At 35.5% G+C, this 25,119-nt stretch overlaps 7 protein-coding genes across 11 annotated transcripts in view; 4 read left to right on the plus strand and 3 right to left on the minus strand.

The window, feature by feature from the left end:
* The first annotated feature begins 1,536 nt into the window (after window positions 1–1,536).
* On the plus strand, window positions 1,537–4,002 carry HDAC3 (histone deacetylase 3). The gene is made up of 4 exons (XM_017612147.1): window positions 1,537–2,006; window positions 2,087–2,175; window positions 2,234–2,428; window positions 2,483–4,002. The coding sequence occupies exons 1-4, from the start codon at window positions 1,840–1,842 to the stop codon at window positions 3,352–3,354; spliced, it is 1,323 nt and encodes a 440-aa protein (XP_017467636.1). The 5' UTR covers window positions 1,537–1,839; the 3' UTR covers window positions 3,355–4,002.
* Window positions 4,003–4,303: 301 nt separating this feature from the next.
* On the minus strand, window positions 4,304–7,209 carry Snr1 (SWI/SNF related, matrix associated, actin dependent regulator of chromatin, subfamily b, member 1). The gene is made up of 3 exons (XM_017612148.1): window positions 6,832–7,209; window positions 6,427–6,734; window positions 4,304–5,559 (listed from the first exon to the last, which is right to left on the minus strand). The coding sequence occupies exons 1-3, from the start codon at window positions 7,101–7,103 to the stop codon at window positions 5,027–5,029; spliced, it is 1,113 nt and encodes a 370-aa protein (XP_017467637.1). The 5' UTR covers window positions 7,104–7,209; the 3' UTR covers window positions 4,304–5,026.
* Window positions 7,210–13,953: 6,744 nt separating this feature from the next.
* Window positions 13,954–15,234, plus strand: mRpL44 (mitochondrial ribosomal protein L44). The gene is made up of 3 exons (XM_017612150.1): window positions 13,954–14,115; window positions 14,174–14,932; window positions 15,017–15,234. The coding sequence occupies exons 1-3, from the start codon at window positions 14,046–14,048 to the stop codon at window positions 15,157–15,159; spliced, it is 972 nt and encodes a 323-aa protein (XP_017467639.1). The 5' UTR covers window positions 13,954–14,045; the 3' UTR covers window positions 15,160–15,234.
* A 518-nt stretch (window positions 15,235–15,752) lies between these two features.
* POLDIP2 (DNA polymerase delta interacting protein 2) lies at window positions 15,753–17,929 on the minus strand. 2 transcript variants are annotated; one of them, XR_001847030.1, is made up of 5 exons: window positions 17,665–17,929; window positions 17,021–17,441; window positions 16,619–16,960; window positions 16,077–16,532; window positions 15,753–15,996 (listed from the first exon to the last, which is right to left on the minus strand). XR_001847030.1 is itself a non-coding variant. In XM_017612149.1 (4 exons), exons 1-4 carry the CDS (start codon window positions 17,817–17,819, stop codon window positions 16,164–16,166), a joined length of 1,287 nt encoding a protein of 428 aa, XP_017467638.1. In that variant the 5' UTR covers window positions 17,820–17,929; the 3' UTR covers window positions 15,753–16,163. The 2 variants fall into 2 exon arrangements, 1 of the variants encoding a protein (XP_017467638.1); XM_017612149.1 differs by having other exon boundaries at window positions 15,753–16,532.
* A 153-nt stretch (window positions 17,930–18,082) lies between these two features.
* Window positions 18,083–19,206, plus strand: ND-23 (NADH dehydrogenase (ubiquinone) 23 kDa subunit). The gene is made up of 3 exons (XM_017612151.1): window positions 18,083–18,290; window positions 18,424–18,860; window positions 18,921–19,206. Exons 1-3 carry the CDS (start codon window positions 18,251–18,253, stop codon window positions 19,080–19,082), a joined length of 639 nt encoding a protein of 212 aa, XP_017467640.1. The 5' UTR covers window positions 18,083–18,250; the 3' UTR covers window positions 19,083–19,206.
* Arpc3A (Actin-related protein 2/3 complex, subunit 3A) lies at window positions 19,198–20,350 on the minus strand. Of its 2 annotated transcripts, XM_017612154.1 has the most exons (5): window positions 20,191–20,350; window positions 19,902–20,075; window positions 19,582–19,777; window positions 19,333–19,514; window positions 19,198–19,284 (listed from the first exon to the last, which is right to left on the minus strand). In XM_017612154.1, the coding sequence occupies exons 1-4, from the start codon at window positions 20,194–20,196 to the stop codon at window positions 19,357–19,359; spliced, it is 534 nt and encodes a 177-aa protein (XP_017467643.1). In that variant the 5' UTR covers window positions 20,197–20,350; the 3' UTR covers window positions 19,198–19,284; window positions 19,333–19,356. The 2 variants fall into 2 exon arrangements, with proteins under 2 accessions (XP_017467643.1, XP_017467642.1); XM_017612153.1 differs by having other exon boundaries at window positions 19,198–19,514.
* Window positions 20,351–21,730: 1,380 nt separating this feature from the next.
* Window positions 21,731–25,119, plus strand: part of Hcs (holocarboxylase synthetase-like protein) — a 34,779-nt gene continuing 31,390 nt past the window's right edge. For 2 of the 3 annotated variants that reach the window (XM_017612155.1, XM_017612156.1), the window contains exons 1-3: window positions 21,731–22,477; window positions 22,535–22,845; window positions 23,726–23,882. In XM_017612155.1, the coding sequence (XP_017467644.1) occupies window positions 22,336–22,477; window positions 22,535–22,845; window positions 23,726–23,882 (610 nt within the window). In that variant the 5' untranslated portion in view covers window positions 21,731–22,335. The remainder of the gene's footprint in view (window positions 22,478–22,534; window positions 22,846–23,725; window positions 23,883–25,119) is intronic. The other variant, XM_017612157.1, reaches the window with a different exon arrangement.

Below are 25,119 nucleotides of genomic sequence, written 5' to 3' on the forward strand. Positions count from 1 at the left end.
AGGTGACGAATTTTGTATGGATAAATGTACATTTAGAGTAGCATTTAGAGCTAAATGCGCTAAATGTGCTTTTGCGCGTAAGCAAAAACAGCCCATAACCCCTTACTTTCATTCTTATGCAGCGTTTTTGCTGCATTAAAAATGCAACATTTAGCACTTTCGAACATATGTTTTCGAAGAGCGTTCATGCTATAGCATTTAGCAAATGTACATTTACGCGAGTTCGAAATCGTATGCTTTTGACAAACAGCCGTGTTCCAGTCTCTTATTTAGATGCGTATATATTACGATCAATTCTCACGCAGAAGATAATGTGCAAAAACCCTACTGAAAAGGAAAAAATAAATTTTAAACCAAAAATTCAATACAAAAACTTGAATTGTTTTAACCATAACCGAACATTTGTTTGTGTATATATTCATTTGTCGGTGCTGTCAATTAAAATTTCCTCACTTAATTAGGAAACAAACCAAACAGAGTTGATCACAAATTGATCCAGATTTCTATCAGCATCAAATCGATGTTGAATTTGCTTAACTTTTCTTTATCCAAATATGTAATGCAAAATAAAAGAAATCTCGATCGGCGATCACTGAAACGTAGCTAGCAACTGTATACTCGAAAAAGCAATGTTGCCACTTTTTCTCTTTAAACCATGTTCGAATCGTGGAAATTTTGGAAGATCACAGGGTTGCTTTTAGCATTTAGATTCTTAATGCAAAAATGGAGTTGCATTTAGTTGCATTTAGGTGACGAATTTTGTATGGATAAATGTACATTTAGAGTAGCATTTAGAGCTAAATGCGCTAAATGTGCTTTTACGCGTAAGCAAAAACAGCCCATTATTTTACTTTTGCCAGCCAATTAACAATAAATCCGAAATTGGGTATTAAAGATGATAAAATATGACTTCCACTTCGATAAACAATCGAAAAAAACTAGTGCAGACACCGATTGGAATGAGTGGAACGTGAGTTTTCAAGTAGTTTTCAGCGAAACAGATTTTACATGGACGAAAACACATGTTTTAAGTCGAAAACCGGTTTTAGCAACGAAAACATGTTTTCGATGTCGGTCACAACATGGTATAACTCGTTTTCAAAGTGTTTTCGTTGTCGGTCAGAACATGGTATAATGAGCCTTGCGTTTAATGTTTTTATCATGGTTCAAAAGTGTCGATACCAAAATGACTTGGTATCGATCGGAAAGTATCGAGTATGTACTGTATATAATTCGCCTTGTATCATTTCATGCCTAAAGCTGAAATTAGTCAAGAACGTAAACCTACCNTCAAAATATGTTTAAAATATGTGAAATTTACTATTGAATAAGGTTTTTGTTGAAAACTAAGTAGTTTATATTTAGCTACAATCTATTATTGCACGAAAAATTGTGGTTGAAAGGGTAAGTTTATGAAAAGGTATTGAAGAGTGGCAACAGTGTAGTAAGCAACACTGAGGGCTCCAGTAATCGACAAAATTCTGCGTATGCAGACTGCGTTTAAGTATACGTTCTGCGTTCTCGACTAATTTCAGCTTAATGAAATCGTTTATGTTATTAGGGTTTTGCATATGGTACTAGTTAATATGTGTGCATAGTTCCATAATTAATTAGATTGGCTCGCATGTAGAAAGAAATAATTCAAATTATATTAAATACAAATGCGTTATGAACTTGACTGAATTGGACTTTAGTACAACGCGTCGGCTTATGTTGATAGTCATTGTATTGCTTTTCATATTATTTGCTAAAAGACTTGCATTCCATGACGATAATATACACTTTAATAATTGATTTGCATTTTAAATCGCTTGAGGTCTAAGAAAACCGACGCAAAAAATGTCAACTCCTACCAATCGACGTGTATCATATTTTTATAATCCCGATGTGGGCAATTTTCATTATGGACCTGGTCATCCAATGAAGCCGCACCGCTTGTCGGTTACCCATAGCCTTGTCATGAACTATGGACTTCACAAAAAGATGAAAATATATCGACCTTACAAGTACGTACAAGCACCAAGTTAATAGCTTATTAAATATACATACATATGTACATGAAATGGTTATTTTAACATTTTGGTAGAGCAAGTGCCCAGGACATGCTCCGATTTCACAGTGAAGAGTACATTGACTTTCTGCAGAAAGTCACTCCGCAAAACATCCAGTGCAATAGTAAATACGACCAAGATATGTTTGCTTAAGTTTTGTATGCTACTTGCTTTTATTTCAGCCGTTGGATACACAAAATACTTGTCTCACTTTAGTGTGGGTGAGGACTGTCCGGTGTTTGATGGATTATTCGAGTTTTGTGCAATGTACACAGGTGCGTCACTAGAGGGTGCGCAGAAGTTGAATCACAATCACAGTGATATATGCATCAATTGGTCAGGTGGCTTACATCATGCTAAAAAATTTGAAGCATCAGGTGAGTAAGTCATTGAAATTGACTCCTTTTTTAACTAACCATCGGTAATTTTAGGCTTCTGCTACGTTAACGATATAGTAATAGGCATTCTGGAATTACTTAAGTACAATCCCAGAGTGTTGTATATAGATATCGATGTGCATCATGGAGATGGTGTGCAAGAGGCTTTTTACCTCACCGACCGTGTGATGACTGTTTCCTTCCATAAATATGGAAACTATTTCTTCCCTGGAACGGGAGACATGTATGAAATAGGTGCTGAATCTGGTCGGTACTATAGTGTAAATGTTCCTTTGAAAGAAGGCATTGATGATCACAGCTATTTTCAAGTATTCAAGCCAATAATCTCGGCAGTAATGGATTTTTATCGCCCCACAGCGATTGTCTTGCAATGCGGCGCGGATTCCCTTGCTGGTGATCGTTTGGGCTGTTTTTCCCTTAGTACTCGTGGACATGGCGAGTGTGTGAAATTCGTTAAGGAACTAAATGTACCTACTTTGGTTGTAGGGGGTGGCGGCTACACTTTACGCAACGTGGCCCGTTGCTGGACTCATGAAACTTCTTTACTGGTAGATGAAAATATTTCTAATGATTTGCCAATGTCAGAGTATTTAGAATTTTTCGCACCTGATTTCACGCTACATCCAGATGTGAACTCACGACAGGAAAACGCAAATTCTAAACAATATTTGGAATTAATAGTAAAACATGTTTATGAGAATTTAAAGATGTGTCAACATTCGCCGAGCGTGCAAATGGTACAAATACCACCAGACGTCATAGATATGGAGGAGGTGCGTGTGAAAGAGGAATCTGATCCAGATGTTCGAATAACGCAAGCAGAAGACGATAAAATGGTCGAGCCGAAAAATGAATTCTACAGTGGAGAAGCGGATCAAGATAAAGGCGATATGGCTGAAAGCTAAAAATTACGAATTATTGTGTAGTGAAAATAGGAAAAGGCTTCTTAGGAGGCATAGTATATTAGTTGTAAAATTGCTTTTAATAACTTGTAAGTTTTATATATATAAGCCCCAGCCCTTTCAAAAGAGTAGAAATTTTAAGGTTAATGCTTTACTCTAAAGAGCGATTTTTTTATGGCAAATCAAAAGGCAAGAATAAGAAATTATATTATCGACATCGCCGATAACTGACAAGTAATAGTAAGAGATTTATTCATAGAACGTGGAAGGAAATAAAATTCTAGTTAAATGGATTTAAGATGGCAGAAAATAAATTTGAACTTTAGGCAAATAAATGAAAACTTTGGGCAAATAAAATTAAACTCTACTGGAATACTGTGGTACTAAACAGATTTTTGAAAAACTGGTACTTGCTTTATTTAGTGTATTTTTCACACACAGTAGAGTTCAATTTTATTTGACCAAGAGTTAAATTTATTTGCCGGAACTTTAAATTTATTTGCCCAAAGTTTAAATCTATTTGCTGAAAGTTTAAATCCATTTGCATGGTTTAGTTTTATTTTCCAAAAGTTAGTTCGATTCGAGATAAAACTCGAATAGGCTACTCATTTAATATAGTTGGCAGTTTTAAAGCTCCCTTTTATGTTTGTTGTTGCAGGTTGAAGCAATTCCCCCTATGTTGTTACCATATACAAATTCCCAAAAAAATTTTGGATAATGATGCTCCTTCCTGTTTGTTTTTGCTCATACATTTGTTTTCCTCGCTAATGCTAGTTTTTAAAGCGGAAAGAGCAGGAGGGCTACTCTGTAATACGATACGAAAGGCAAATACGTCGTATGTAATATGCTGTGGCTGTTGGTATTGGTGGTATTGACAATCGCTTCGCATTTCTCTTTCGCATCGCATTACAGAGTAGCCCCTGGACTTAAATCAGCAAAAAAGTAGCGACAATTGTGGAAGTTCTCAGCAAATTTTCTGAGTGGAAATTTATTAAATTGGTTTCTTTACATCTATGAATATTTATTAGGAAATCGGGAAAAATACCAGCTTTTATAAAATTTATTATTTTCTTCGGATGATTAAGCTGATGGAAACCATATACACTGGCGATGAAAAGTGAGTGCAAGGTGATTTTTGTTAATTTTTTCGAAAATTTTTTGTTGTTGTTTTTATAAAAACATTGTTCGTGCTGTACAAAATTAAGAATTAGACACACTCAACACAATTTTAATTAAAATCTTAAAATTTTTAATCTGAATTTTTAACAAAACAAATCAAGTTTTAAGTGGGTAAAACATCGTGTTGATTTTTAATTTATATATTTTTTTGCTTACAGCATTCCAAATATTTAGCAAAAATTACCGTGCACTCAGTTTTTATCGCCGGTGTATGTATGTATGCAAATGTGATATACATATCTATACATACCTATTACGGTATCCGACTGATATAATCTGATTCGCACTGTCATAACAAGCTAGTGTGTGAAGGATTACATTCGTATCTGTAAAGGGTATCTGTCGGACCAGAGTAGGCACTTATCCGAGGGATGCCATTCGCACGAATCTAATCCTCTTTACTCGCTTGTTGGAACTGCGAATCGGTTTACATTCGTGCGGATGCTATCCGTTGGATAACGTATTAGGCATGATAACTAATTCGAATGTTGTCAGTCTACCAGCCGGTAGTAGTGTTGGCTAAACGACGCATACGGCGCGTATTACGATCTTGATCTCGTATTTTCTTCTCCATTTCAGCATCGGTTAATGTCTCAAGGAAAGGTGCCCATGCATCAGCGTCGCTAGGATTTCGGAATGGAACGTCGATAGTTGATAGAGGAGCCTCGCTAAAGGCATAAGTACGGCAATGCCACGATAATTGACCTCGTATGCTATAAGCAATTGCTGTTACAAACTCTCCCCCCAAACCAAGCTCTGCACATAATTTTATAGCAAATTCCTCGGGATTATTGTTCTTTTCAGACATATCCCATTCAACTTGATCTACAAGGGATGTGTTACCCACATGGATATTTAGCTTTACAATAACACGTTGATCACAACTTTCCTCTAATATAGGTGGCTCATTAGGAAATGCTTCAATCTGCTGTCGTATTGCTTGTGCAATGGCGGGTACAAAGGGTATGGGATTTAGATCCAAATCATCACAAAGTACTTCCGCGAACTGTTCGGGCGTTATCATGCTTTCTATAAAGACAAAAAAAAGTTTATATACTTCAAAATTAAAGTTGTATTCCAAGTTTAGGCATTTTTTTAATCATGTTTGCTGGCCAATTAACTCTTGCCATTCTTTTATAAAGAATAAAGCTGCCATTACATGAGGCCATATTGCTCAACAAAAATCGTTTGTTTAAATGGTGATTCAAAAATAGCGTGCTTCAAAGTCATGAACAAATACAAGATCACGCCAGCAAGCCAGTAGCCTGTTATAATCGCATTTAGGATGGGCGATTTTGACATAAGCCGGTTGTGTACATTTGTTCGTTGCTTACAATTTGGTGGTGGCTTTTTACTGGAATTTTCTTGTGTGTACACATAAGGGAACATACCTATACTACGTGACCCGTTCAGGGGGGAGAGGGGAATCTTCAAAATACTACGCTTGGTTACAGTGGCTGGGGGCGGGGGCCTACATGTTTATCACGTAGTCAACATCCTTTAAGGAAATCTAACGTTTTTTCGAAAAAATTCAAAAGTCAAAAATTAGAAAAAGTGGCTCACGTAGTATGGGTACGTTCCCTAAGGTAAAGAACAATTTAACACATGATTTATAGAAGAATTTGTATAATAAAAATGATTATTCATGCGTTCAGCAATTACGCGGTCTTCTTTGTTCTCTTCGTTGTTTACTTCTTACAACCAAGATGGCGTCGAGATTTCGAGAGCTAGAAAATTATTTTTTTCTTTCTTTCGTTCGCGCGTGCTCTTGTGTCTTTCGTTCATGCTTCAAAGTAGACAGCAAATCAACTTTTGCAGGCGATTATCGCCTGTCAATAAATCGCCTAATATAAAGGCTGCTTTAGGAAGTAACTTAAAACATAATAATACGCTTACCATTTTTATTCCAAGTAAATGTGTCTCGTAACTTTTGACCTTCTAGCTCCATGTCTAGACGAATCGGCACTAAACATTCCTTTTGTGCTGCGTTTTCAATATTAGCAGTTGGATCCGTATCATCAAAACACATGGGAAACGTTCGCACTTTTTTGGTGTGAACGCGATTGCGATTGATCGGTGTAGCTTGTGGAACTGCGTCCAAATGACTGGAGTTCGGCATCGTGGGAACATACTGTGGCTGCTTTTTTGATTTACTCTCCCGTGGTAGAGGTGTTTCTGAAGTGTTTACCGATATAGCTCGATATCTGTTTTATTATATTGCATAAATATTACTCATGACTGTTGACATACATAAACACCCATGAACCAATGTAGTATATACATACATAGAAAGCAACTTACTTTTCATCATTCCCGGCGATTATATCGTCAACTTCAACGGCTCGCAGTAGCGACACTGAACTGGCCAATATATGTGAACTCAGCCCAGAATCAGCGAGTCGTTTGCGTTCTTCATTTGAGAGTACCAACCGAGTCATACCAGGATACTTTTTATATAAAATGCCACGAAATAAGCGCATATAGTTGCCGACCTCCGAACCCACATAGTAGTATTCGCCACCTTCCTCAAGTTGGAAAGCCACAGGCTTATCACCATATGTTTGAAACGCCATTTATTAACACTTTTTTAAGAATAAACAATCTATTTTATAACGCCTTTTGTATTATTTCCCACAATTAAAAACGCTGAAAACAATCTATCGAATGACGGCAACGGCGACGCCTAGAGGTGCAAAACTATCGATGGCACTATCGATAGTATCGATGTTTTTTATTTTTCCCTACTATCGATTGTTTTTTGGTCCTATCGATAGTCCGACAGACATGTGATTCAGTATTTATTTTAGTTTTATTTCTTCTTTTCTTTTCATTTCTCTTAAACATCCAAGTTGAACTAAAAATTTGGTTGCTACTTTTTTAAAAGAGTAATGTCAAATTTCGAAAATGACGGAAAACCTTGCTTCTTTTAAAATACCACTAAAAACTGATACAAATTAATTTATACCAAAACTTTCAATATTATCTACCACCGCTATTTACTATTTATGAAAAGGTAAATAAAAACCATTACTTCTCAGATAAAAAATGGTTTCTTCTTCTAAAATTGAAATTTACTTGATGAATGCCTTATATATGACAGAGGATGTCTAAAACCACAAATATAAAATGTCAGTATGCCCAATTTTTTTCCATTTCAATTCATTTCAAATTATAACTTTACTTCTAACTTAACGGTTAAACAATTAAAAAAAGTGTACAGTAGTTTACCAGAATATCCAAACGTAGTTTAGAAATATATTCTTAAGGAAATCTTCATACGAAAATTGAGTCAAAACCATATAAATACGATACTATAGACGATATATCGATAGTTTTGAAAATAATATCGAAAACTATCGATGGTCTGACTATCGATAGTTTTGCACCTCTAGCGACGCCTTGTCAAATTAGATATACCACATTTTCATCAATATTATCGATGATAAAACGTAAAATATCGATTTTTTATAATTGATTTCGGACTATGGGCCAAATGATAGAAAATAGGAAATTTTAACGGATGAAATTAAAAATTTGACATTTATCGTGGTGAATGCGAACGTCAGAATTTTCCTTAGCTCATCGGACTAGGTAAAATCTTGACAGCATTTAAATATGTATGCACAGTAGTGTTTGGCGGTAATAAATAGTGAAAATCAAAATGGAAGCTAAAAACCACAAAAAAGCGTACGCTTCTTGGAAGTTGCGAAATAGATATAAATTTGAATAATTTCAGCAACACACAAAAGTATAGCTTTCGAACGAGTGGTTATTTGTTTTTTTTAACTGTCAAATTTTGCTTGCATTTGGCACATCAAAATTCAATTTACTTCTACACCATCATGATCCAACTACACAAGATCTGGCTAGATGAAGTAAATAAAAAGAGTGATTTTCTAGCTGATGTTTGTAATTTCGGCGCCATGTTATTTTCTTTGAAATGAAACAAAAGTAAACAAAGAACATAGAGGCGAAGCATAATGAAAAAAAAATTGAAGCAATTTTTGAGCGTAATTAAAGGTTTGCTCGTTATTGACATTCGAGTTTTGACACTCCCTTAGCTCCCTTACAAAAGCTTTGCACACACACACGAAATTGGTTCATGGTACACCATGGTACATTTTTTTACCTTGTCTCACTATTTGAATGAATTGAATTTTTTTTCTCAGTATACACATAAAAAGGTCTTTTATCTTATTTTATTTTATTTCATTACGAATATACTATAAAAAAGCAAATTTTGTTTATTTTTTTTTTGGGTTTTGGGGTAGGTTGGTATGTTATATTCCATTGATGTATCCAATCATCGCTCCACTGATACACGATGGTAATACCGCTATGGACCAGAACTACATGCACAAGTTTCTGCTATGCTTATTTCAAATCTTTCGTTTTCTTAAATGTTGATTATATCGTTTTTAAAATATGTGTTGTGTTTTCTTGGTTGGAACCTTAGCGGTCCACAAGTAACCAGGTTATTCTTTCAATTTAGTAATTAGTAATTATACGTCAAATTATATTTATTAAGTTTGTATTTGTATTTGTATGGCAGGGAACTAGGTCCACGCATTGCCAAGTTATTAATCAATTTAATAATTTAATCAATATTTGTCGTATTATATGTGCTTAATGCATATGCATAAAATTGTGGCTGCATTTCTTTATTCATTCTGAACGTTTGGAATAAACTTTTTTGTTTATTTATTCTTTAGAACGTTCCTGATGATATGTTGACGTATATTTCAAACGCATTCTGTTTATTCCGGCTGTGAAATTGGATTATCCGGAATGTATAAAGAAACGCAGCCTGTAATTTTCAACAATTTTAGAAATTAATTCCTTTAAAATATGTATTTCTTGTCTCGCTTCATGAAACAGTTATAGTAATAAATTTTTCTCAGTTCACTTTTTCATACAGTTAATTTGTTCATACGATAGTGCCGTTTCAACGGTACGCTTTCACATTTCGATTTAATCGCAATTTTTTTCTTAATGTCTACGTGTATTACTTTAAAAAAGTAATTTTTATTTAATAGTATTATATTCCATTGATTCAAAATTTTAATTTATATTTTATGAAGCTTAATTTAAAGCTGTATGTTATTTTTAATGAAACGACATAATTTTTGTGTGTATTTTAATCTAATATTTGCTTTATAAAAACTCGACAGGTCAGCGCGACCATACTCATCGCAAATTTTGTTTAGGAGAAAAAATGAAATTTTATATTTTCCCCCCAAATGAGGATTAATTTCTTCCCGTTTTTCTTCTCAGTATACTGAGCTGTGGTGTAGTGGTAAGCAGTGCGAGCTTCCACTCCGCAGCACCTGGGTTCAAGCCCTGGTCAAAGCAACATCGGAAGAAAAATAGAAAAAAGGTTTTTTCTTAACAGCGGTCATCCTTCGGCAGGCAATGGCAAACCTCCGAGTGAATTTCTGGCATGAAAAACAGAGTCTCATTAAAATACAATCGCCGTTCGGAATCGGCGTAAAACTGTAGGTCCCTCCTCTTTGTGTGACAACATCAAGGCGCACGCCACAAATCGGAGGAGAAGCTCGGCCAAACACTAACATATGTGTAAGCGCCAATCTATTATTATTATACTGAGCTAAGGCAGTGTCAAATCGAGCTGTCACAACTGATACCACCTTGTATTATTGCATCATGACTACAGATCAATAATAGTTGTGTTTTTTTACAAATTATCCAGTAACTTGCCAGCAACTCTCCAGTAACTTTATTTCTAAGAATTCGCTCTCAAAGAAAAAAATTGCAATAAAGTACGCGAACGCTTTTCCAGTAACAATTTGCAAGTTTCATGAACAGCTGATAAATTGGTTGTTTATTCGCAGCAAATTCCTAATAAAACAATATATTTTGTATTTAAATAGGTTTATTTTGTGAGATTCAACAATAAAAACCCACAAACAGTTTCCTTATTAGTTTAAATTTCATCCAGCAACATGCGATCAGCTGTTTTTCGTACTGGCAAATTCTTACAAGTAAAAATTTATCCAGTAAAATCCAGTAAAAACTTGCAACTTCAACTGTCATTTTTCGCTCTCTCAATTTCCCCTACTTTACAAGTTTTTGCGTACGAAAACGCCAAAACATGAAAATTCGTAAAAACTTTTACTGGATTTTACTGGAAATGAGTAAAAAAACGCAACTAATGATAGAATACAAGATTGCGCCTATCAGAGGGAGTTTTGAGAATAACTTTTGTGTGACATCACACTGGTGCAATTGCGAGAGAGAAATGCCAAAACGTGAGCAAGAATGGAATAAGAAGAAAAAATGTTGCAAGGAAAACGTAAACAAGTTGCACAAGTGTGACGTCATACAAACAACGATTCTGTCAAATTCACTGAGAGAGGAATGGCGGTACCGTGATTGACGCAACCTCTATTTCTCTCAATCGTGACTACAGATCACTTAATCAACCATCTTTTTATTTCTAATCGATTTTCAGAAAAAAGTTTTCGTAGCGTTTTTGACGTTTTTCCGTTTTGTTTACACCGTCTTCTACACCTCTTCGTAGTAGTTTTTTAGCGATTGATTTTTTTCTGCAGCGATTTTAATTATAAATTTTAATTTATTACATATTTATGATATAAAATGAAGTGCTATATGATTGGAACAAGTTTGTGCGTATGTTTGGTTTGCCAAAAGGCGTAAATTTGCGTGAAAAGTGGGTCTACTTTTGTGGTCAGAACGTTGGCATTGAAAAATTGAGCTGTGCTGATGCTATGCGCTTGTAAAACACTTTCTATCACGAAAACCATATTTTATGGACACCTTTTGATCAGTTTTAATCGGTTTCATTTATTATATTTTGTAATAAATGCCAATATAATCACACTCAAAATGTACATTTATTAATACAAAATTTTCACCTAAATGCAAGTCCATTTTTGCATTTTGCAACCCTGTGATCTTCAAAAATTTCCACGATTCGAACATGGTTTAATGAGGAATAGTGGCAACATTGCTTTTTCGCGTATACAGTGGCTACCTGCGTTTCAGTGATCGCCGATCGAGATTTCATTTATTATGTTATATTATTTGGATAAACAAACGTTACGCAAATTCAACATCGATGTGATGCTGATGGAAATCTGGATCAATTTGTGATTAACTCTGTTTGTTTTGTTTCCTAATTAAGCGAGGAAATTTTAATTGACAGCACCGACAAATGAATATATACAAAAACAAATGTTCGGTTATGGTTACAATTCAAGTTTTTGTATTGAATTTTTGGTTTAAAATTTGTTTTTTACCTTTTCAGTAGGGTTTTTTGCACATTATCTTCTGCGTGAGAATTGATCGTAACAGATACGGATCTGAATAAGCGACTGGAATACGCCTGTTTATCAAAAGCATACAATTTCGAACTCGCGTAAATGTACATTTGCTAAATGCGATATCATGAACGCTGTTCGTAAAAATATGTTCGAAAGGGCTAAATGCAGCAAAAACGCCGCATTAGGCAAAAACATAGTGACGCGGCAAAGAGAGCGACAAGATATATTCGGATAATAGCGACAAAAACAAACCTTTATTTTTTCGATGTGGCAGAACATAGTGAAGCGAAAAGTGAAGAGAACGACTACGAGCATAGCAACGAAAACAAAAAAATGTGTTTTCGTTGCTTTCTAAGCTGATGGTTGCTTCACTATGTTTTGACGTTTCTTGCCTCTTTCTTCGCTATTATCCGAAAATGTTTTGTCGCTCTCTTTGTCGCGTCACTATGAGCCAATTTACACGACAACTTTCCACCCTGCGTTATTGGCACGTTCCCTTTTAAAAAAGTCTTCGAAAATCCTCGTGCATTTACACGATGACCTTTTCTTTGCGGCGTTTCTTCCGTATGTTTGACATTTGAGCGTCAAATTTTCTTTGGTCGGAGCGAATCGCGAACTAAAAGCAAAAATATGAAAAAGCGAAACGTCAAAAAATCTCCCTCGATTTCGCTCACCGTGCGTGCTTGCCTACTCCGCTGACTCCGCTACACTTCTTGCCTACAAGCTCGACACGCATGACTTTCCACCCAGGGTGGGTCCACCTAGGTCCCCTATGGTTCCCTAGGGACCCGTTAGAAAAATTGCCAAAAATCATAATTTTCATTTGCGTCTATTCGCTTGAAAAATGTTAAATATTCATTTGCACAATACATTTTTATGTACACATTTTTATATACAAGACATTTTTATAAAACACCTAGTAACCAGTTAGGTCACACAGAAAGGAGAATTCTACGTACTAAGGGTTATAATCCCTAAGCGAAAGGAATTCTACGAAAAAATGCTGTGGACGCAAGTAAAAATTGCGATTTTTCGCAATTTTTCTAAGGGATCCGTAGGGAACGATAGGGGGCCTAGGCGGTCGGGGGTTGCATTTTTGTCAATGGCGGTTCATGCCCTCTCCAAAAAGGTCGATTGGAGGTGCCACGCCCACTCCCCCTTCGTCCACCGCACCTTTAACGAACGGCCATAATGAGAAGTTTCCCTTAATCGAGCGTAGTTCATGTATACAAAACAGAAACCTGTTTTCGGCCGACTGCCCAGTCCAGTGTGCGTTCGAGGGGTGACTACTCAGTCTGACTTAGAAGACTAGTGTGCGGAGGCCCCTTGTATTATGGGTACGTGCTATACAAGAATGATAGAATACAAGATTGCGCCGTCCTGGGCGTTGACATTTGTGTACCACAAGTAAACAAAGAATAGAGCGAAAAGAAGAACGAGTTGAAACAGCCAAAGCAGTTCACTTTACTGCGAAAAACGTGTTTTAATTTTGCTAAATGCGAAAATATTGCATTTTTCACCTAATCTATTAGAGAACAGTGAACATTGTAGTGCACTCCATTGCTTTGCAATTGAGGCTGCTTCAGCAAACGTTTTAGTGCACTCCATTGCTCTGCAATTAAGGCTGCTACAGAAAACTGCAGCAGCATCTCTGCGGGACTGATTAGTTAACTTGCTAATGGAGGCTGCGTGGAGCAGAAACAAAATCATTGTGAGGAAATGCTGTTAATATAATAATAGAGAAACATTTCGGGAACGGCTTTGCCGTGCCCTATGTACACAAAATGCAGCGATTCGTCCCAGCGCTACTCTTGCATCTACGCTTCTTGCGTCTTGACGGTTGTCGCAATTTAACACACAGCACTTCATTGTATTAGTTTTTACACAGTCTTCAATTCAAAAATCACCCACAAATTGCAAATTAACACGATTTAAACTGATTTTTCACTTATAATTCAAATTTCTCTTTCGCTGATTTGTAAACAAAGGTTTATTTACAAGTTACCACAACTGTCAAAATCGGCAAAACCAAAGTAGCGGTACCACTGACGGCGCCACCTTTGTTCGCTGCACCGTGCGTGCTATAAGCGAAGAAAAAAATCGATAGCTATCGATAATAGCTAGACATCGCTACGTACCTACCAGCTGATTTTTAATTCGTATTTAGATAATTTTTGATCAGACCGCCATTGATTAGCAAAACTTGGTAAAATGTCTCTAATTCGGACTACACTGCGCCTTATCACTCAACCACAAAGGTTCAATATACATCCAGTGTTAGGTAAATAGTTAAAGTATTTCTTGTTTGTAAATGATATGGTTTCAAAACTTACATTTAGATCAATCACGCTATTTTAAGCGTTGGGTGGCGCCGACATTACGTGAACTTCGCAGACGCCAGAAAAAACTAGGGCCGCAGTTACCACAACCTCGGTCGGGATTTATAGAGTGGAATTACCGTGCTGAACTGTTTGCGTTTGGTAAAAGACTGCACGAAGAGTTCCAATTGGATATGCTACAGACCGCATTCACACAGCCTTCATATGTAGAAAAAGAGTACCAACGTCAAAAAGACCTTGGTATTAAGGATTCTGATATACAGATGCAAGATAACAATCAGCTTTCTGAACGTGGTGCATATTTAGCTAACGAGTGTGTACGTGCTTACCTAAAGCATTCGTTTCCGGATGTACCCTTGGAAGGGATAAATGCATTCGCAGCATATTTGCTAAGCACAGATATGCTTTCTCACATTGGTTCACACTTGGGTATGATAGAACTACTACTTGATGCAGATTATCCACCAGAAAAAGAATCTATGGCCCGATCTTTACTTGCTGTAATCTGTGCAATTGAGCAAACCAGCGGACAAGAACGAGCTTTCCTTTTCATACGTGATTTTATTTGTACTCAAATGAATCAACGCGATTTACTTGATATATGGCACATTGCGGACCCTGAACAAATGTTAAAGCAAATCTGTGAAGAGAGAAAAATGGGTGAGATGGAACCGCGTTTACTTGGAGATTGCGGTAAGAATACAGTGCTAGCTGCATATCATGTAGGAATATATGCAAATAAAACACTACTTGGACATGGTAAGTTGAGAAAACAAAACATAAGCATCTAAAAAAAAATTTGAAGACAAAATTAATTTCTCCATTTTACTGAAAATTTTAAAGGATTTGGAGAGGACGTGGCTACAGCAATTAAAACTGCTTCCCTTAATGCTCTGCAAGAAATTTTCTGTCTACAAGACAACGCGCGACCACTAAATTTTCGAGCTCAATTCAAGCCAACAAATATCAAAGCCATAGAAAATTAATTTCTCATCATATAGTAGGTATTCAATGTTAATTTGGTATACATATATAAATAAAATGTCTACATTAAATTTAAACAAACAATTGACAATTTATTTCCAGAATGTCCTAGGTTTGCCTTCTTTAAGTTAGAATAACATATCTATACACAAACATGTCGATTTTGGATAGCAACGCAACCTCAGATGGTTTGCAGATGTCAATCGCCACTGAAATGAAAATGTTTATCATCAATAGCAACTGTAATTAAGTGCTATAAAGTTAAAAATAGTAGACACCCACATTGCGAGTGTCGACTAGTAGTAGATAAACGACTTTTATTTGATTATCGCTTTTCCATGGTTTTGTGAATGTCGATTTCTCGTTCAATGAGCGACTGAATAGTTTTTAACTGACTTCCCAAAAAGGAGGTGGTTACCAGTTCGTCGGAATATAAGTTTTGAGCACGTCAACCGATTCGATAATTCTTTTTGCATCGTAAAGGTAGTGTCTCAGAGGTGGTCCCATACTAATCTGGTTCAGATCCGATCAGTGGACCATGAGATATATATATATATATATATATATATATATTATATATGAGAATTGAAGTCGGTTTTTTTTGGCTAAAAATTACTTGTTTATTACTAATTTTTCTACAACTGTTTAATTGTACAAGGATGAGCGACTATAAACTATTCACGCGTTCTTATTAAACAGGAAAACGAGTTTGAAATACCACGAATAATCGATAATCGACTAACAGTCGTTTATGTACTACTAGTCGACACTCGCAATAAGGGTGAGAATTTTGAAGTACCAGCAAATATAGCAAATCAGTCTCCAGATTTCAGCTTCAGCTGAAATTACGTTGCTATCAGTAAGCGACTTTTTATTTTACACACTTGATAAATAGAAGTGAACTACTTAAACTTACTACCTTTATTTTCTTGTTCCCTCAAATTGGGATACGTCAATCATATCTATACATTAATCCCAGTTCCATAATTGTGTGCAACATATCGAATTATTCGACGTTGTCCGGTTTATTACTACCAACATTGCCGCCACCGTTAGCCCCAGTGTTAGAGAGTCCAGTTCCTGGTTCCTCGGGTTTACTTTCTAGAGAGAATGGAGGTATTTTACAATCGAAGGTGTGGCCGTCTTCTCGCTCCAACCGAAAGGTTCCCCACATGTGTCCGCTAGGTGCTTGTAAACTAACATGACTGCTATATTGAAATGCCGGCAATCTGGGGCTGAGAATGGGTTCTTGTCCAACAACTCCACGTCCTCGAACAGTTTCCAGTGTGCCCGAAAGAGAAAATATACGCCAATGCCTTTCGCGTAACTGTACGCTAAGTACACCCAAATTTTCTAGACGTATGCAATATCGCCACTACAAATATATATATATATATATATATATATATATATATAAGCTTTTGAAGAATACAAGTTAAAAATTAGCAATTGTAAGCTCACCCAGTAAACAGAAGAGGCAGGGGTTTCACGACAGCCCATATAGAAGGGTATCACAGTAACACGTATATTCTCCGTGGTTTCCTTATGAACATCACTTAATTCCAACCAAGGGTGGTTTTTCTCCTGCCATGCTTTCAACGTATCCTGGCCTTGAAAAGGTGGATCTTTGTCTGGTACATGTGTCAAAAACTTGTCGAAAAGTTCGTGTTGCAGTGGATGTTTCTCCCCTGTCGAATAAGGCATTATATCATCATGTGCTACATAATCTAGGCCTGGAATAGCGTAAAGGCTGCGATTCGAATCCTGATTCCCTAAGAATGTCACTGACTCAGTTTGCGCACGCTTAACGAAAAAAGAAGTTTTAATCAAGTCTATGTATGCTGCCATAATATATTTTCTTACAATGTACGGGCAATCGCGTGAATCAATTAGCACTTGATAGAATGTATGCAGTTTGCCCTTCACCTCTTTCGCGGATGTATCGGAATTACTGGTCGTAGAAGATGAGCTCGTATTTACATCTCCAACCGTTGATTGTGCTTCAGTACTTCCTTGCTCAGAGGGTGCGTTTTCGGTTGAAGTCGATATGTGACCACCTGTACTCCGTTTTCCTCTCTCGTTCGCAACCGCTGCATCAGAAGAACTATTGACATTCACTCTTTGTTTCTGCTTGTTCGGATTATGTAGATCCCTATCGTATACGCGCGCAGACCATGGGAAAAGGACAACACCCCGGTATCCGAATATGCGGTGCAGAAACAATTGGCCAGTTTCATATTTTCCATCCAATTTGGCGGTCTCCAATCGTCCTACCTCAGCTAATCTACAAAATGATATGTATTATCAAAAATGCTATTGTTCTTGATTGCAATTTGTTATGTAATCAAATGCCACTCTTTTTATAGAAATCCCCTCCTTTCAATACTTATTGTGGAAAATGCGCATTTATTGCATTTGCAACCGAAAACCATAGATATTTCATAACGCTCCGCGACTTTCAATGAATAATGTACGTACATAGATGTGTTTAAGAAATATGTACTCACTTTGCGAGCTTTGACTCCTGCTTAGAGAATTGCCGAATAAGAATAATTTCACAATTTTTAAAAATTGCTAATGGTACTGCACGTCCAAGGTTGTTAAGTTTAATAGATTTAGTAAATAAGCTATTCATCTTGGTTGTTTTATTGCTCGGCCTCATACGCAGAAACTACAATTTGTTCATCCACTTCTGCTCCGGTCCTTTGCAGCCACACTTTTTTTTTATTTTTTACGCTTCTTTACCAAAACCAAAAATTGGATATTTTGAGTAACTATTTTTATTTATTTTATATTAAATATTTATTGTATCATTGTGGATTTTTTAACAAATTTACTCCAAAACAACTAAAGATTTTTTTCTAATTGGCATTATTCAAACTTGGCAGCACAAGTCATTTCACCGAAAAAAATTATAGACGAACAATCGAGCACAACAAAACACGGTGACATTATCAGAAAAATATTTGACATTTCATCGATAAATCAAAGAAGCAGGGAGGTAAAATTGTTTTCAGCCATCGCTTGTAGTGAGACGCACCAAAGAGCCACTAAATAATAAATTTGGAGGTTGGAAGCTGTTTTGCAGACAAAATGTCATTACCAGCTAAAGTTTTCATTCTTTCGCGAAATGGTGAGCAGCCTCTCCTTTTATTATTGTAGCAGCAATAACTTATATTTGTTTGCTGTACAAATGGTTGAGGTTATGGAAGTTATGTCATATCTTGAGAAGTCTGCTAAATTAAATTAATATGAAATTACCACAGGTCAACGTATGTTTGGCACCAGCCTCCGCATGTGTTCGGCTGGAAAGGATGTAGTGACTGTACCGAAAGGCTATGTGTATGTAAACAACAAGGAGTTGAGTATGGAAATCAACGAGATTACCGATCGTGCGGCAACGACCATGTTTCTAGGAGAACTGTTTCGTGGATTTGCTGTCACTTTAGCGCATATATTTAAAGAACCAGCAACCATCAACTATCCTTTTGAAAAGGGTCCATTAAGTCCTCGGTTCCGCGGGGAGCATGCTCTAAGGCGTTATCCAAGTGGTGAGGAGCGTTGCATTGCCTGCAAGTTATGCGAAGCGATTTGCCCAGCACAAGCCATAACCATTGAAGCAAAAACAAGGTCGGATGGTAGTAGACGTACAACCCGTTACGACATCGATATGACCAAGTGTATCTATTGTGGTTTTTGTCAGGTATGCGATACTACAGAACAAAATTTTGAAATTTTATTAACTTGTTTATGGCATTTATAGGAAGCTTGCCCAGTCGATGCTATTGTAGAAGGTCCTAATTTTGAGTTCTCTACTGAAACTCACGAAGAATTATTGTACAACAAGGAGAAGTTACTTTGCAATGGTGACAAATGGGAATCGGAAATTGCGTCTAACTTGCAAGCAGATCATTTGTACCGTTGAAAACTGGATGCTTCAAAACCTTGAGTTTTTAAACAAGTTTAAATTTATTATAATGAAAAAGTTTTAATAAATCCATAAGTAATGTTAATACGCAAAATATGAAAAACCCTGCTGATTATCCACATATTAATATTTTTTATTATAACGACTCATTTAGGTATCATTCACGATGATGGCATACTCTACGGTGTGGTTAAAGTTACTGGAACAATACAATTAATACATTAAATAAGTAATATGAGAAGCATACTTTTGAACAATGTTACGCAGATTCTTATTGCCCTGGGCCTGACAAAGATTTCTCCATGAACTTTTTCTTGGCAAAACAAATCCACCACTTATTTGGCTTGCCGTCCTCAGTGCTGAAAACTTTTTCACAAACCCGATTTCCTATTTCATGGCGCAATTGTAAAAAATACTGACGCATCAAATCTGTAAGAATCATATGTGTATGTATGTATACAAATGAGCCGTTATATTGAAATTATAAGTTTCTTACCAGCCTCTTGTGCATTCTGTGGTCGAGCATAAACTGCGTTTAATGGAAACCCAGAATCACCTGGTATATCAAACTTTGAAATGGCCAAGCTGTACATTTCTTGAGCACCTTGGTTTTTGTTGTTGCAACGTTGCAAGCGCTTCAAACATTCAGTAATATAGAGTGTAATATAAATAAGCACACGATCTACTTCCGACTAAATAGTAGATAGAAAAAATTAGTATGCAGTAATTTTACAGATGGAAGGATTTAAATGCCAAATTCTTTAAGTCAACATAATAAAATATTTAAACATACATAAGTAGGTCTGTATCAATTACCTTTATCTCATAAGTTCGAAAGAAAACATTTGCCTTAAAGTAATACAGTGACTCATCAATGATATCAGATTCTACATTGACACTAGGAGCAGGCCCACGAGCTTGAGTGCGTAGAGGCAAAAGTGCCATGTTACCAACCACTTGAGGAAATTCCTTTATCTGAGAATGGTACGCCTGGAAAATGTATATACATATGTAGGCAAAGATTTTAAATTCGATGCACAGCGAAGACCGCACCTCCAACAAAGATATATTGGCACAAATGCTATGTACATTAATTTATATTTACCGGCATGATTTTTGATGTTGCAGCAAATAACTTAATTTGTATTTAAAAATGAATAATAAAAAACTTTGCCTTGTCCAATTGACGTCGTCGAAGCCAAAACAGTTGGATAGCCAAAAGTTGATTTTGTACATGTGTATGTATGCCTGTATGGATGAATATTTGTGCATAAACCATTGTTGCCACACCCATTTAAAAAATTTACTAAGCAAGTTATAGAAAATATCCACCTTTCTTGGCATTTTCAAAACTTTTCTTTAAAACTTTTTTGTGCTTGTTTCAGGCACATAATAAAAGCGCTGAGAAATAACTCCCACTTTTCCAACTTAAAAGAGCAAAGATCAAAGGATTCAATGACTGGCCTCTCTTTCTCCTTCGACTAGAGGGCTCCTCAGGGAAGCCTTTCCAAAATATGGAAACAGTTGTTGATTTCGACCCTATCAAGAGCATTTCATGAGACTTCCTTGAGGATTGTAAAATACCGAGAAAAAAAATGAAAGGATCATTGTATTCTTTTTAGTCTACTTTTTCAAGTGGAAAGTTGATAGATGCCCCGACCCTTCTAACGGGTTTTACACGGTTCAGGTATTGAATTGGAAGAAAGGGGGTGCGAAAAGAGGGTAGAGTTCACGTGCGTCTTTCTCTGCATCCCATTTAAACAAAAACAGAAACCAAATCGTGGATTCAACCAAATTGAAGCGTGTAAAACCAAATAGAAAATACAATGTATAACGAGTAAAAAGTGACGGTGAGATTTATAAAACAACGCCCATGTAAAAAACTTTGTCGAATTTTCTTACCTTTTGTACAAGGATTGAAGTTTGGACTTATGGTTTTTGATAGATTCCGAGCTATTCTTACATAAAAAAAAAAAACAAATAATTTTTAAACAAAAAACACAAGCGACTTCAATTCTCATATAAAAATTGATCGTCAATTTCTTTATGATCCAATAACCGTATCTAAACCAAATTAGTATAGCACCACCCCTGAGGAACCACCTTTCCCATAAAAAGGACTTATCGACATCAGTTCAAGTAGTCCAAAGTTATGCAGTAACATATATACATATATATATAAATATATTCGAACGAATTGATAAACTCCTCCTCTTTTGAGGTCGGTCAAAACTTGCAAAATGTCGCATCCCTATTTAAATTTTCGCCAGTGTATATATACATATGTTAACTGTGGTACAAATTTTGTGATGATTCGAGGCAATATTCATTTTAAGTTTAAGTTGTTATGAAAAGGACTTTATAACTTGAAATTGTTAATTTTTTCAACCAACATAATAAGGACTATTTACAGCCGCAAAGACAATATCGAATTTTGGGTTTTCTTTTAGGTATTTTTAAAAGAAGATTTTTTGGGATCGAAAAGATTTTTTTAGCTTTAAAATCTTATTTTGAATATTTTTTGGGAAAAAATTAAGATTTTTAGGGGATTGTCTCTGGCAACACTGTCCGTCGATTGTCTTGCCTCTTTCTTTTCTTGGTTTGTATTCACTTTTCGGTATTTCCAATTCGATTTTTGTTTTTTATTACTTTTATCAGTTCTGTTTTTCTTCTCCATTTAGTTGGATCATAATTGCTTCATGCTGTCAACCGGCTATTCTAATTGGGTGAAAGGAAAAAAATTCTAGTGATAACATATCACGGACAACAACAAATGTCAATGTTTAAAAATAAACAAAAAAAATGGCATGTAAACTAGCGAAATCCATACATATGTCATGAACATATGTGAAAAGTGAAAGATAACGCGGACGAAAAGATCAAGGGGTGATGTGGGAAAGAGAAAAAGTGGATGACAAGTAAATTTGCGAAAAATGCGAGCAAGGCCCTCAAAAACGCAGTCGATAAATGCAACGGTCGAAAGAACGAATGCAATGGTAGTACGTGTAAGAATTTGCATTGCGGAGTAAATTCAAATAATAGCAATTACGAAATCCAATTATTTCCCCAAATATTCTTCCTCTAAAGAATATTCATTGAAAGTTATAAAACGGCATGCTAGGTCGCAGTGAAGTGGTTTGCACTAAACAATTACGAATAGCTTTGTCAACGAATAAGTACATGCATTAAATAACAAGAGATTCCTTATTCACTAAAAGTTGCTTAAAACATATTTTTTGTCGTTACCAAAATGTTGACCTTATATTATGCCAGTGCTACTTTTCTGCAGTCGCAGCGCATTAAAAACGTGTGTACCAAGATATGCCAGCAATTGGCTCAAAAGTCGAGCATAGCTTTCTATACTTTGCCCACAGGAACTGACGACGGTTTTGGTAAGATAAAAGTAAGGGTCAATAAATACTGAAAGTAATTTAAAATTTTTCACACAGATCCTACTTTAGCTGCATCTGACTTGTGCTACAATCGAAATGCAGCGCGTGTTACCGAAATACTTTGGTTAAATGGCGTGCATCGAGGCTGCTGTCTATCACCGATGCAGGTTGTTCAACTTATGCCATGGATATCCTTTGGAGAAAATTCAGTGTTGGCAGAAACCATGCTGTTACCCTTTGCGCATTCAAATGCTCCAGCAGCTTTGTTGGAACGTTTAGCGGGCTCAAGCAAAGGCAAAATTTTGCATCTACTATTGGAGACTGAAACTCAACCTAGTAATGAAAGTGACCTGGTGGATTCTGTGCGGGTAAGTAATTATTGTAAGTTGAAAAGTATGACTAGCACCTTGTCAATAAATCTCAGTTGCCTCAGGGTTAAGTCCCAAAGTTTGTAATTGGTTTTTCATGTCTGCCCTGCATAATATGTATTGACAAAACAATGCCATCATTGTTTTATGGTTCCATTTTACTCGTTACATCACCAGCCGTTTGAATGGGGTTGAGTATGTGTTGTATGCTTGTTTATTTTGGCTTTTAACAAAGGTAAGGGGTGGGGAATAGAGTCCTCTTTATAAACAGAAGGCATGTAATAATATACATACATGCATACCTATATATGTGCTCATAGAAGGGCACGTTTCCAATACGATGTTTAAAACTACTTTTAAGATTCAATAAATAACTGTTTTATTAACAAATAGTTTTGGCTGATGTTATTACAATAACAAATATCGGATCTTTTAAGCATTATCTTTTTTAGAATACACTCTGTATTCTTTAAATTTACCTTATACATATTCCTGTAGTATTTTTGTACCTTCCAGCCCAGAAATTACATTTTTAGCTAATGTATTAATAGTATTCTAGTTTCTAAAATGCACATATTAAACAGCATCTTCTGGAGACGTCTCAAAATAACATTTTTTTTGGGAAGTTAATTTTGTGCTAAACAAAATAATGGGTTCTTGCTTATCCTTTAAGACGCCCTTAAACCAAGAAATAGAAACTTAGAATTTTCAAATGTAAGTACGAAGGAATTTTTCGTTAACTTTGCATACAAAAAATGTTACTAACATTCCGTTACTAACAAACTCATTTTTACAAATTCCATAGTTCAACGAAAAAATGCTCTTAACATTCTCTTTTATACTATTGACGTTGTTTACTTTTCTTTTATAATGGTTACAGATTGAAAATTTTGGTAAGCTAATAGCATGGAAGGTTGACTCCCATCTTGCTGTGCTCATTGAGACTGATGTGGAGCATTTCACCAAATTATTGTTGTCCACATACTTACAAAATAATTTCCTCATAAATGATCAGCTACAATTACTGAGGATTGAGTGTAAGCTGAAGACAAATTTTATACTAAACCTAATTTATTTTAAATGTACATATGTACATATACATATGTTCACATTACATACATACTTGAATTTTCTCAAAATTGATTATAATTTTTAATTTGTATGTATCTAACATTATTTTGCGCAAGGCAAACATACATTCGTACATATACTGGTGGCAGAAATAACTCGCCTTATCTTGAATAGTTTTGAATTAGGGCTGTGCGATTATTCGATTACTCGAGCAAGTTGGTTAATCAGTTATTCGGTTAATCAATTACTCGAGTAATCAAGATTTTGATTACTCAAAACGATGATTAATCGAGTTACTTGAAATATGATTACTCAAAAAAATTAATTTTGCTCGTTAAAAGAGTTTGCTTTGGAAAATGCTTATTTTCTTTTTTATATTCTGTATATGAAAAAAATATGTATGTATGTATGTATTTCCCTTTTATTTTTGAAAACGGAAACGTTTTTTTCAAAGTATCAAGGAACTTCAACTGCTTTATATGTATGTATGTAAAGAGTACTTTGAAATGTTCATTACTCATTTTATTCATAATGTTGATTAATCATAAAGCAAATTACTCAAATATTTTTGTTTTTGGTTAATCAAAATCTTGATTACTCGAGTAACTGAACATTTGAGTAATCATAATTTCCAATTAATCGAATAATTGAGTTATTTACTTTATGATTAATTAAAATTTTGAATAATCAATTAATCGCACAGCCCTATTTTGAATATATTTCTTTGGTTTATTTAATGAATTTTTATAGTTTCGTACAAAGTATGGAATCTGGATTTATATGGTGTTTGTTGTATAATTAGCCAGAATAAAAAAAAAAAATATTAAACATTCAACGCTGCAACATGTCAAGTAAATTCACGTGTGGTGTTTGTCGCGAAATAATAAAAGTTAATTCGTCTAGTATTCTATGTACTGAATGTAATAAATGGATCCATGCAAAGTGCACCGGTCTGGAGTGCAAAGAATTTAAGAATGTTGCATTGGAGGTCAAGAAAAGAAGACTTAAGTGGAAATGCACCGCCTGCATAAGTGAGGTTACTGTCTACTAGGGCTGTGCGATTAATTGATTACTCAAAATTTTAATTAATCATAAAGTAACTAACTCAATTATTCGATTAATTGGAAATTATGATTACTCAAAAGTTCAGTTACTCGAGTAATCAAGATTTTTGATTAACCAAAAACAAAAATATTTGAGTAA

Source organism: Rhagoletis zephyria, unplaced genomic scaffold (assembly GCF_001687245.7).
Source record: "Rhagoletis zephyria isolate East Lansing unplaced genomic scaffold, Rhagoletis_zephyria_1.1 Rzeph_scaffold_00504, whole genome shotgun sequence".
Classification (NCBI taxonomy): domain Eukaryota; kingdom Metazoa; phylum Arthropoda; class Insecta; order Diptera; family Tephritidae; genus Rhagoletis; species Rhagoletis zephyria.